The sequence below is a fragment of the Pundamilia nyererei genome, unplaced genomic scaffold, assembly GCF_000239375.1.
Source record: "Pundamilia nyererei isolate P.nyererei 1_Seehausen unplaced genomic scaffold, PunNye1.0 scaffold00064, whole genome shotgun sequence".
In the NCBI taxonomy this organism is placed as follows: domain Eukaryota; kingdom Metazoa; phylum Chordata; class Actinopteri; order Cichliformes; family Cichlidae; genus Pundamilia; species Pundamilia nyererei.
The window spans coordinates 620,236-632,281 of NW_005187465.1; the positions used below are offsets into that span (position 1 = coordinate 620,236).

A 12,046-nucleotide genomic window follows, 5' to 3' on the forward strand; every position below is an offset into this window, starting at 1 on the left:
GCTGTGTTTGCTTTTGCAAGAGAACTACAATGTTTTGATTATTGGGTGACAGGTTTTCTTATTTGTGTGAAGAGTTTTGCAAAATTAGCCAATAGTTACAAAAATGTGCTTAAGCAATCAGAAAAAACTGTAAACATTTCTGACGATGTCTCTAGTTCATGAGTGGCTTGATATTAGGAAGGCGACAGTTATAGCTCATTACCAAGCCATCTGTGTGTGGTTGCTCTCGATGCATTGACAGCAGCCTCAGTTCATTATGAAGTTCTCCCAAGTTTTTGAGTGGACTTTTATTTAGAGCTCTCTCAAGGCTTCAGTGATTGCAGTTGCTTGTGCATTTCTTCCTAGCACATTATCAATAATAGGCTTTGATACAGTGCACTGCAAAATATCAGCCTTCTCAGCACTGACCTTATGCAGCTTAGCTTTCCTGTGGAGGGTGTTGATGTTTGTTATCTGCAGAACTGTCAGTAGTCTTCTCCATGGTTGTTGTTGCATTTACTTAGCTAGTCTAGGAGGAGGCAGTAGTTTGAATAGTATTTAATTAAACATTATAATATGCAAAATTACATATAAGAATTTGAAATACTGGACCTCATGGTCTAAGGTCCATAATAATCAACACTAATGCTAAGCTAGCCAAGAACCCAGAGTGATGATAAAGCTGTGTTTGCTGACCCCAGCCCAGTAACTAGACCCTGAACTTCAACAGGTAACAAACAGATGAGTAGTCAGGCTGATGCCTCCATTACTACCTGTTCATGTTCTTACAGCAGAAATACTGTGGCGATGGCTTTAAAGTCTCTTAATGCTGGTTTTCAATGTTGCTTTGTGCTGTCAGCTTTGTGTTCATACCTAAATAATGAGATCATGTATGTGTCCTGTTAAAATCTCCCAATTCTTTTAATCTTTGGGCTGAAGGAAGGACAATACTCGGTGTATAAATGCTCAATCAACAATAATTTATTTCCATACAATTCAACACTTAAGAGCATAAGAACGTCCGGACGGGAGAGATGCTTGCAAAGGGTCACAGCATGTCTCAAACTGGTGGAGGGTTACTCAAGCTCTTATAGCCTTTAGTGGCCCCCACCTAGTTGTAAAAGCCTAAACATTCACATTCTTTCTCTGTTACGGCACCTAAGTAATGACCTCGGCTCCCTGTCTTTCTGCTCTCTGTAAAGGTGGGGGTATGGAATGTGGTCTGTCTCTTCTATTATCGGCACAAGGTCCTCTGCACACAACATTCTCTTCATGATTCAGCAGTATGAAATGTCAAGAAACAGTGTAACACATTCACAGCAGATCAAGGGTACAGGGTAATGCGCACCCGTCTAACAAATCCAAAAAAGGTCACATTCTTTTAACCCAAAAATATAATGGAAACTAAGCTACATACACAGCACCCAATCTAGACTAAAGGATATTATATGACCTACAGCAGTTAACATAATTCAACTACTTTAACTACAGATATAAGATAACATATGATAACAGAATAATCTCACAGTCCTCATTAGGATTGGGATTTGTGTTGGTGTATGGGGCTGCATGTTGTTAGGTCTGCTGTTAAGTAGTAATTATGATCCAGCACATTTCAGGTCAGAGAAAACAAAGTAATATAAAGAGTAGTATAATAAATAATTTTAACTTGGGAGTAATTAATTATACTGCTTAGCAATTGTGGTGACTCTCAAAGCAAAGTCAGAGAGAATCGAATGAGAATCAGAAAGTCGATAATGGAAAAAAAATGGAATGGAATTGCTAAATTTTTATCAATTCCCATCTCTATTTCTTCATAAATATTGACAGATTTTGATAAATTGTATTGAATCATCCGCATACCTCAGTAAAACAGCACTTGCTATTGTTTCTGCCAGATTCCCCTGGTTATTTTTAAAAGAGAGAAAGAACTTGCGAGAAAGCTGGAATTTGATGGCCTCTACATCACTGAGCAACCTGAGGATGATGACATCAAGGGCCAGTGGGACAGATTAGTCCTGAATACACCGTACGTAGATACAGAAAACAGCTTTTAATAGTGAGAAGCAGGCTCACAAGAAAATTCTGAAAAGCTTTTTTCTTTATGTAATTGACAAATGATCCTATTTTCCTGCAGCTCTTTCCCAAACAACTACTGGGATAAATTTGTCAAGCGAAAGGTGAGCTAAGATTGACTCAAGTGGTCTTAACTTTGAGCTCAGTACAGCATGTTCACATGTAATGGCATGTCCATGTCCAGGTTCTGGATAAATACGGAGACATTTATGGAAGAGAAAGAATTGCTGAGCTCCTGGGGGTTGATTTAGCTTCCCTGGATGTGAGTCAACAACATGAGAAGAAACAGGAAGAACCAGATAACTCTGTGTTTGCATGGTACCGTATACAGTCAGATGCACATTTGGCATGATTTCTGAAAACTAAAACAAGCACATTAAAGAGAATGTTGTCTCTTTTAGGGTGACTTCTATTGACATCAAGTACCAGATCTGGAAATTTGGTGTGGTGTTCACAGATGGTGTAAGCAAACCTATATACTATATCATACTATACTATTTCTGCACTACATTGTACTAAATTATACTTACACATCTCTTTGTAGACTTTTCTTTATCTCTGTTGGTACTTGGTGATGTCTTTGCTTGGGCATTACAACAACTTCTTCTTCGCCTGTCACTTGCTGGATATTGCGATGGGTGTCAAGACTCTTCGCACTATCCTGTCCTCAGTCACACACAATGGCAAACAGGCAAGAGCAGGAAATACTCACTTGCACTAATGTTGTTTAAGCTTCACTTTGCTCACTCTTCTTTCTTCTTCTCCCTGCTAGCTCATGATGACAGTGGGCTTGCTGGCCGTGGTGGTGTATCTTTACACCGTAGTTGCCTTCAATTTCTTCCGCAAGTTTTACAACAAGAGTGAAGATGAAGACGAACCAGATATGAAATGTGACGATATGATGACTGTACGTGATTGTGGATGATAAACAAACTTTGTACTTCCTCTCTCAACTTTGCCACTCCCCACATTTTTTTTTTTACTTTACAGTGTTATCTGTTCCACATGTATGTGGGTGTCCGAGCAGGCGGAGGCATTGGAGATGAGATTGAAGACCCAGCTGGAGATGAATACGAGCTTTATCGAGTGGTCTTTGATATTACTTTCTTTTTCTTCGTCATTGTTATCCTGCTGGCCATCATTCAGGGTATAGAAAATCCTCTCCTGGGAGACAAATCCTTCATTACTCATCAAATGTTATAATTGTATAATTGGTTTGAACTAAAAGTAAAGAAACACAATGGGACAGTGTGAGGAACATCTGGATTACTGTTGGCACAGAAAAGTGATTTTAGGACACGTTCAGATTTTATATACATGTGTGATGATTGTGTTATTGTGTACTGCAGGTCTGATCATTGACGCCTTTGGAGAACTCAGAGACCAACAAGAGCAAGTCAAGGAAGACATGGAGGTACAGTCGTGTTCAGTGTTTATATTTTTCACACATTTATCATGCCACATTGACCACTGTTTTTTTCTGCAGACGAAATGCTTCATATGTGGCATTGGAAGTGACTACTTTGATACAACGCCGCATGGCTTTGAGACTCACACTTTTGATGAACACAACCTGGCCAATTACATGTGAGTGCCCCTCTTCTGTCTTACCTTGTATACAGTTAGGTCCATATATACTTGGACACTGACAAAAGTTTTGTTTTTTTACCTATTTCCTAAAACATATTTGAGTTATATTATGGGTGTGGACATAATGTGTAGACTATCTGCTTTCACTTGAGAGTATCAACATTTAAATTGAGTGAAGGGTTTAGGAGTTTCATCTGTTTAGCATGTGCTACTCTCTTTTTAAAGGGAGGGTGTCAAAAAAGTAATTGGACAATTGACTCAAAGGCAGAGGTGGGCAATTCTTTCGTTATGTCAATATCAATCAAGCAGATAAAAGGGCTGGAGTTGATTTGCGGTGTGGTGTTTGCATTAGGAAGATTTTGCTTTGAACAGACAATATGTGGTCAAAGGAGCTCTCCATTCACGTGAAACAAGCCATTCTTCAGCTGCAAAAACAGAAAAACCCATCTGAGAAATGACTACAATATTAGGAGTGACAAAATCTACAGTTTGGTACTCCTGAGACAGAAAGAAAGAAAGAAATCACTGGTGAAGTCAGCAATGCAAACAACCTGGACGTCCAAGTAAGACAACTGTTGTGGATTATTGCAGAATCATTTCAATGTTAAAAAGAAACTCTTTCACTCCTTCCCAGGACATAGGCGTATCAATATCCAAGTCTACCATAAAGAGAAGACTGCATCAAAGCAAATAAAGAAAGTTCACTGCAAGGTGCAAGCCACTCATAAGCCTTAAGACGGCTAGATTTGACTTTGCTAAAAATATCTAAAAAAGGAAGCACAGCTCTGGAAAAACATTATTTGGACAAATGAAACCTTTACCAGAATGATGACAAGAAAAAAGTATAGAGAAGTTGTGGAACAGCTCATGATCCAAAGCATATCACATCATCTAAAACACGGCTAAGGCATGCATGCATGCATGGCTCCCAGTGGCCCTGGGATGATGTGACACAGGACAGGACAGAAGCAGCCGAATGAATTCGGAGGTGTTCAGAGACATACTGTTTATGTAAATCCAGCTAAATGCAGTCAAATGGAAAGGGCAGCGTTTCATAATACAGATGGACAATGACCCAAAACATATAGACAATGCAACCAAGCAGTTTATTAAAGCAAAGAAGTAAAATATACTTGAATTACCAAGTCCGTTGCCTGATCTTAACCCAGTTGAGCATGCATTTCACTTGTTGAAGACTAAACTTTGGACAGAAAGGTCCACAAACAAACAGCAACTGAAAGCTGCTGCAGTAAAGGCCTGACAGAGCATTAAAAAGGAGGAAACCCAGCATCTGTTGATATCTATGAGTTCAAGACTTCAGGCTGTCATTGCCAGCAAAGGGTTTCCAACCAAGTATTAGAAATCAACATTTTATTCTCAGTTATTTAATTTGTCCAATTACTTTTGAGGCCCTGAAATGAAGGGATTGTGCTAAAAATGCTTTGGTTTCTCACATGTTTATGCAATCTTTTTGTTCAAGCCACTGAATTAAAGCTGAAAGTCTGCATTTCAACTACATCTGAGTTGTTTCATTTAAAAGTCATTGTGATATTGTACAGAAGCAAAATTAGGAAAAAAGTTGTCTATGTCCAAATATTTATGGGCTTAACTGTAGTATATCTGTACATGGATGCACAAATAAGAAAATATTCACAGGATCTTTTTTTTTCAGGTTCTTTTTAATGTACCTCATCAACAAAGATGACACCGAGCACACTGGGCCGGTCAGTCTGAAGGTTTTTATTACAGTTTTTCTTTAGTTAGTGTGCTCCATTCAAGGCCTCACATTACCTCTTGTGTTCTTATATCGTGTCTTTTCAGGAGTCATATGTGTGGAAGATGTACCAGGAGCGCTGTTGGGACTTCTTCCCAGCTGGAGACTGTTTCAGAAAACAGTTTGAGGATCAACTCTCTTAAAATATTTCCTTCAAATATTTTACAAATGTCATATCACAGCAAACTGGAATTGTCTAGAAAAATCAAGAAAATCCTGTTTGTGAACTATTAAGATGACTATTAATAAAAACTTTAATAATTTCTATGGATAATTAGGAAGAAGAAGGGATAAGAATTTGCCCTAGAAGGGAAATTCATGCCAGTCTTTTTGTAAAGTTTAGTCATTTAGCTACTTATTTGTAAAGCATTGCCTCTGACACAAATTTAGAGAATTTATGGATTTTTCTCATTAGTTTTCTAATGTCACTCACAGTTAACCTGTTTCAAAGAAAGCAGCTTACCGTACCAGTTAATGTGCAGTAACTCAAGCAGACTACCACACATATCACACATGCATATTAATTGTACTTACATACTATTCAGTCTCAATTATATGCTTTGGTGGTTGTGGCATCATTGGAACTTTAGCATATTTATTAGTTAGAACAGCTGATTTTTTTCAGTTTTAATTTCTTCACATACTACAGTATTTATGTTGAATTTTATTTACTGTTTTTTCCTAAATTAATTTAAAAGTCTGGGATAGTGAAAACATTAGAGTACATTACATTAGGGTAAGCTTGCCTGTAATATCACTATTAGTTGATCTTGGACTTGGCATTAAACAGTATGTGTAATAAAGACGAGTTTGATCAGCAGTGGCTCGAGTAGCCTTTGTTTTTGTATTTAACACAATTAAACACACACAAAAATGCAGCAAGCGAAAGCTGCAATTCAAAAAGAATGAAAAAGACGGAAAAATTAAAACCAGGTTAATGTTCACTTCAACCATTTTTAAGCTTTTAAAGTTTTTTATCAAGCACTTCACCATTCATTAGACAGTAATCCTCTTTAGCCTAAAATGATAAATGCATTTATTCGCTGTCACTGAATCCCCAAGTGTGCATCCCACCAGTTAACCTTTACTCTAACTATTTTTCAATGGATGCATTTTACTAGATTATATAATAAAAGTCGATTAAAGGATAACATTTAGATTATTTGTTGGCGACTTTGCAAAGTCATTGCAAGTTAGCTGGTTTTAGTAGCTGAAATGCAAACTATTTAAAACCCTGGTTGTCACGGTCTGGCTAGGGCAGACCATATATTGCAGGGAAGGACTCAAGCGCAGACCGAAATGGGATGTGAATAACAAAACAAGCCGTTTAATAAGGCAAGAAACAAGGGTACAAAATAATGGGGCATGGGTGAAAACTAAACAATAACCTAAACTGGGTGAACTAATAACAAAACATGAAAAACCTTAACCATAGCGAACTAACATGGGTACCTGGGGATGAGACATGGATGAGCAGTACAATGGGTGAAATACAACAGACGACCTGACAAAGAATGACTGAGAACACACAGACTAAATAGACACAGGAGGATAATCAGGAAAGTGGCAACACATGGGGAACCAGCTGACACACATGAACATAACGACGTGACACTGGGAGAGTAAAACTGAACACGATGAACACAGACACACCAGACCTCTTCACAATAAGACAGGAAACAGTGAGATATAAACATGACAACCTGAACTGACAACATACGCCACAGACATAAAATACATGAAAGCAGGGGAGACTTAACATAGTGGAAACACGAGGGGAAAATAACTAGAAACACCTAGGCATGAAAACGATGAACTTAGGAAACCTGAAGGCTACATAACTAAACACAAAACGCTGGGTCAGCAGACCCAGGATCATGACACTGGTAGGTTCCAATAAACCTACAATTTTTTTAAATGTGGACTTACTTTTTTTAAGTAAATGTAAGTGCAAAAAAACTATTGTCTGATTAGACACGGGTTGATAAATATTCACAGTTTAAGATGACAATGCACTAAATTGTCCCCAAAACCCCCCAAAATGTTATTATTTTTATTTTCATGACAGCAACAAAACCTCTGGAAGATTAATTATATTGTTGGCTTACTCTTCATGGTGTGTATTTAATAAAAGAAATGGATGTCTGGTGATGGTTTGATGATTTAAAATGACTTTCAGTTGTAATATCCATTTGGTGTATGTAAAAGCAAATGGGTACCGGTATTAAAAACAAACATTCAAAAACAATCGAATCATCCTGATTTACACAGTATCTCTGCACGCACTACAGCACTCTTTCTCTCATCACAACCCATTTTCATACCATGCTGCTGAACTTTGACTCTGTGGAGCATCCCAGCTGACTGGGGATTAAAGCTGAGCATTAAAAACTCACATTGAGCCTCATGTGCTTTTTGGCCATTCTGTGTGCAAACATTTCTCTCTCAGCCCGCTGGAGTCACACATCGACTGTAAACATGAACATCTCGGGGATACATCAGGGGATGCTCAGGATGTATGGTGAGTCGGATCTTTACTTCAGGTGTGGATCTTTCTAGCGGTTGGTATGTTTTGCTTTTTGTAGGGCTTACGGTAATTTTCCAGTTTGTTGTGTACTTTCTGTCATGCTATTGCAAATGCAGATTTTGTTTATATATTTATGTATAATTTCCATCATTATCTCATGGCATGGAGATGGTGTTAAAAAAAGGATGATAAATAGGACAAGTTAGCAATGCTCTTGAGTACAATTTTAATAAGAGAAACCTATCAGTTTTCTCATCTTTGTATCCATTAGCAACCATATTATGAGTTTTTCTTCAAATAAGTACAGACGAATCTATATATACATTGTTTCACTCAAGATCCAAAGCTGTGACAAATGCTGATAGAAACATGACCTAAAGCTGTAGTTTGAAAAAAATGCTAAAAAGATGCTTAGACAGTTGGTATTTTAATACCCATATGTTGTTTACCATTTGCATATAGAACAAGTAAACACAAAGTGTGCGTGTGATTACACTATATGATGTGCACACGGTGGTCAACAGGATCTGATTCATGCTTGATCCCCCAACCATCTGACTGCCTTTAATCTGCTGGGATGATGGAATGACACAGTGTTCATTCTTTAATCCACGTGTACAATGTTCCCTCTGCTATCTTGATCACTCTCAGTATCCTCTGGGGGTTTTGTGGTTCTGATTGGAATTGTTTATCACATTGTCATTTTGTCAACAAGCATTTTCTACACAATGACTGTTGACTTTTTCTCTGCATTTCTGGTTCAGGTGGATTTATTTTCAAACAGTGGAAGAAAAGATTTCTCCTTATAACTGCTGAAGGCAGTCTCCTAGTGTGCCATGATGCATCATCCCCTCCCAGCCAGCTGGTACTCTTGCAAAACAGTTGTGAGGCGATTGTGGAAGGCAAGGAGATCTTGGACCTACCTAAATTACCCTCTGGCGGGGGCAGAGATTGCTGCTTTGCTCTGATCCTGCCCCAGAATAAGTATCTGCTGCTGCTGGCGGAAACCTCTGCAGAGTGCAGGTGTTGTGGGGCTTTCTCTGCTAACTCTTGGGCCTTGTTTTAGGGGGGAGGGATAGCTCAGTAGGTAGAGTGGTGGTTCGATTCCCCTGAACAGCTACCCTGAGGTACCCCTGAGCAAGGTACCGTCCCTACACACTGCTCCCCGGGCGCCCAATGGCTGCCCACTGCTTCACTGAGTGAATGGGTTAAATGCAGAGAGCGATTTTCCCCACGGGGACCAATAAAGTACACTTTCTTTCTTTCTTGTTTTAGATTAATGCTGCACACATTTAAGTTTAATATAACAAAGTTTGAGTGGTTTGGGGAATATGCCTTTTTGACTATTTTGAAACATATATGTCAGGTGAAAGACATATTAGCTACACATTCCAAAATTTCCAGGTATTCCATTGTTGTACATGAATTTGCATAAAGGTAATAACAATTGCTTTTTTCACTTTCAGCCAGTGGGTGAACGTGCTGAAAAAAGTGAAAAAGGTAAGTTAATAACATATTTATATTATTTATAATTATGTGTAATAATTATTTACAATAATGTTTACTATGTTCACCATCTATGTTTACCATCATTATTAATAATTGTAATTTGTTATCAAGCAAAATAGATGAACTTGATCACATTAATGAAAGAAAAATGATGTGATGCCCCATGTCAAAGAACATGGGGCATCACACCATGCTTTGTATGGCAGATTGGTCAGAGTAGCCATGGTGACCCCATCTACTTTGGTGCATACCACCTATCAAACCTTCTTGCAGACTATTTACACTCCTGGATGCTGCAGGATTTCCTTAGCCACACTGAAAAAAATGATGAGAAACTTGAAAAAGAGTTCAATGTGCTGACTTGTCCTTAAAATCCCCCAAATCGGGATTCCTGAAGTCAAGTATGTATCTGCAAGTGCTGAAAAAACTAGAGCTTAGAGATACGTACTGAAAGCGCCTGCTAGGGCACCTGTGCAGGCAGTCCATGTCACAACGGTCAAAGCTTTTAAAATTAAAAGGGAGACCTACACAATAGACATGTAGTTTAAATGTTTCTGCCTGGTGTATGTCATTGCTATTCATTAAATGTATGTATCAAAGAGATGTTTCACATAAAACAATGAATGTAGACCTTGTAGTGGTGTTAGAAAGAAGGCTGTGAATCACCAGAGTCAGTGGGGCGAAAAAGAAAAAGTGTGAATATATTTTCAGAGAAATCACTATTAGCATGCAAAATCATATTTTCTGTACACACACAGACTATACACTACACTATGGACTCTTTGGAAATTAGATTGATTGATTTACATAAAGAATGTGCTCTGCGCTTTCAGATAATCTTTTAATCCTTAGATTTTTTTTAGTGTTTTAATCAGTCGATTAATTCATTTCTTTGAATTCCTGGCAGACATTGTGTTGGGAACATTATTTTTCTTTAACAGCATCTCCATTTTCTTTTCCACAGAGTCTCTCATCACCTCTCAGTCCTTGCAAGCGACATCAGATGCCACAACCACGTATTACTCTCCGAGATCTTGTGCCTGAACAAATCCTGGATAAAGATCCACCAACTCCACCTGTCAGCGACACAGAGTCATCCTCCCCTGGGCCAATGACTGGCGCTTCCCCGAAGGAGAAAGGTGAGCACTGGTGTTTCTTCTATTTTCATGTAAAAAATATTGCATAGATAGTTTATTAAAACATGTTTTTCAAACTGTTCATTTCAACAGGAAGGAATTCTTCCCGTACTAAGTATCATAAAGGAGGTGCATATTCAGCAGGCTGTTTGCGTCACGGCACTATCAATAATGCCCAAGCAATGAAGGCAGTTTATCTGCTGATGGGAGGGGCTGCTGCTTCCTCTGCCATGGGTTATTTAGGCACATGCTCATCTTCTAATCTGGAAGCCAAAGCCCCGGATCTGCCACTCTGCACAGATTTCTCCAGCATGGGACCAGCAGGAGGGTACCACACTGGCACTCCTGCACTCGACTCCGCCCACTTTAACAGCTTTGACTTTGAAGTGGCAGACTCTGATTTTGACGCTTTTGATTGTGGTGGATTTACTTTCTAATAATCTGCTTGTTGGAGACTGTGGATACGGATATATTTAATGGTACTGAACAAGTTGTTCCCACATATTTTGTCAAAATGACAAAACCATGTGAGGATATTTTATTAAGGGATCAATAAAATAACCCTGAATGTCAGTCAGTAAACCTGCAATAATAGCATTGTTGCTCATGGGTGTAGTGGCTGTGAGTGTGAATTCAACACTGACACAAATGTGATGTGCATTTAGGCAATAATACTGAGGTTCATCATTTTATTGTTGTGTTATTTTGTCACTATCATTTATCATAAAAAACATCAATTACAGCAACTTTAATAACACATGTGACTCCATCCTGTGGAAGAATATTATTTGCTGTTTTGGTTTAAATGTTCCTCTGTGTTTAATGGAGGCTCTGGATATTATGGGCACTAATTGAAGACTGATAGCATGATACACTTAAGTACCATTTGTGCGTAGTGTTGAAAGAGTCTTAAAAATTATGTAATAACCCAGATTGGATTAAAATCCATCTGTAATAGATACATTGACCAAGGACAAACTACTAGAGCTCCTCTTAATCTTTTTTCAGGTACTGTGTTCCTTTCGAACATTCAGCTGTTAATTGTCCTTGGATTTATGTTACATTCAAAGTAATTCTGTCTGAGTTCATTTCCTTTAAATGAATAAAAGCTTTGTGTGGAAATGTGTTCTACTTGTTCTCTTTGTGCAGTTAGTTACTAACCACCTAAACTGAATTTCTTGCAAATACTTTTAAGAAAGAATATCCATTTTGCATTCAACTGAAACCAACAAACTCAATAAAAGCCAAATTAAATTGAAATTAAAACAAAAAGGAGCAGGGAATGAAAAAAGACAATAAAACTCCCACTGACTGGCAGTTTGGTAATACCTGAACTAAAGCTATGTCAGAGGACACCTGATGGTGTGACACATCAGGCAGGAGTGAGGTCCCTGCTCACAACGTGCTTCTTATAAGTTATAACTAGAATAATTTAACCATTCTAGCTTTGCAGTG

General features: G+C 38.3%; 2 protein-coding genes across 7 annotated transcripts in view; both read left to right on the forward strand.

The window, feature by feature from the left end:
- LOC102216033 (ryanodine receptor 1-like) overlaps window positions 1–6,238 on the forward strand; it is a 55,491-nt gene extending 49,253 nt beyond the window's left edge. For all 6 annotated transcript variants that reach the window (XM_013911462.1, XM_013911463.1, XM_013911464.1 and 3 more), the window contains 11 exons: window positions 1,878–2,008; window positions 2,117–2,159; window positions 2,240–2,373; window positions 2,457–2,517; window positions 2,600–2,746; window positions 2,828–2,962; window positions 3,046–3,202; window positions 3,405–3,469; window positions 3,542–3,642; window positions 5,318–5,369; window positions 5,467–6,238. In XM_013911462.1, the coding sequence (XP_013766916.1) occupies window positions 1,878–2,008; window positions 2,117–2,159; window positions 2,240–2,373; window positions 2,457–2,517; window positions 2,600–2,746; window positions 2,828–2,962; window positions 3,046–3,202; window positions 3,405–3,469; window positions 3,542–3,642; window positions 5,318–5,369; window positions 5,467–5,562 (1,122 nt within the window). In that variant the 3' untranslated portion in view covers window positions 5,563–6,238. The remainder of the gene's footprint in view (window positions 1–1,877; window positions 2,009–2,116; window positions 2,160–2,239; window positions 2,374–2,456; window positions 2,518–2,599; window positions 2,747–2,827; window positions 2,963–3,045; window positions 3,203–3,404; window positions 3,470–3,541; window positions 3,643–5,317; window positions 5,370–5,466) is intronic.
- Window positions 6,239–7,661: 1,423 nt separating this feature from the next.
- LOC102192032 (uncharacterized) lies at window positions 7,662–11,706 on the forward strand. The gene is made up of 5 exons (XM_005735408.1): window positions 7,662–7,940; window positions 8,711–8,969; window positions 9,413–9,446; window positions 10,420–10,594; window positions 10,685–11,706. Exons 1-5 carry the CDS (start codon window positions 7,826–7,828, stop codon window positions 11,026–11,028), a joined length of 927 nt encoding a protein of 308 aa, XP_005735465.1. The 5' UTR covers window positions 7,662–7,825; the 3' UTR covers window positions 11,029–11,706.
- The last annotated feature ends 340 nt before the right edge of the window (window positions 11,707–12,046 follow it).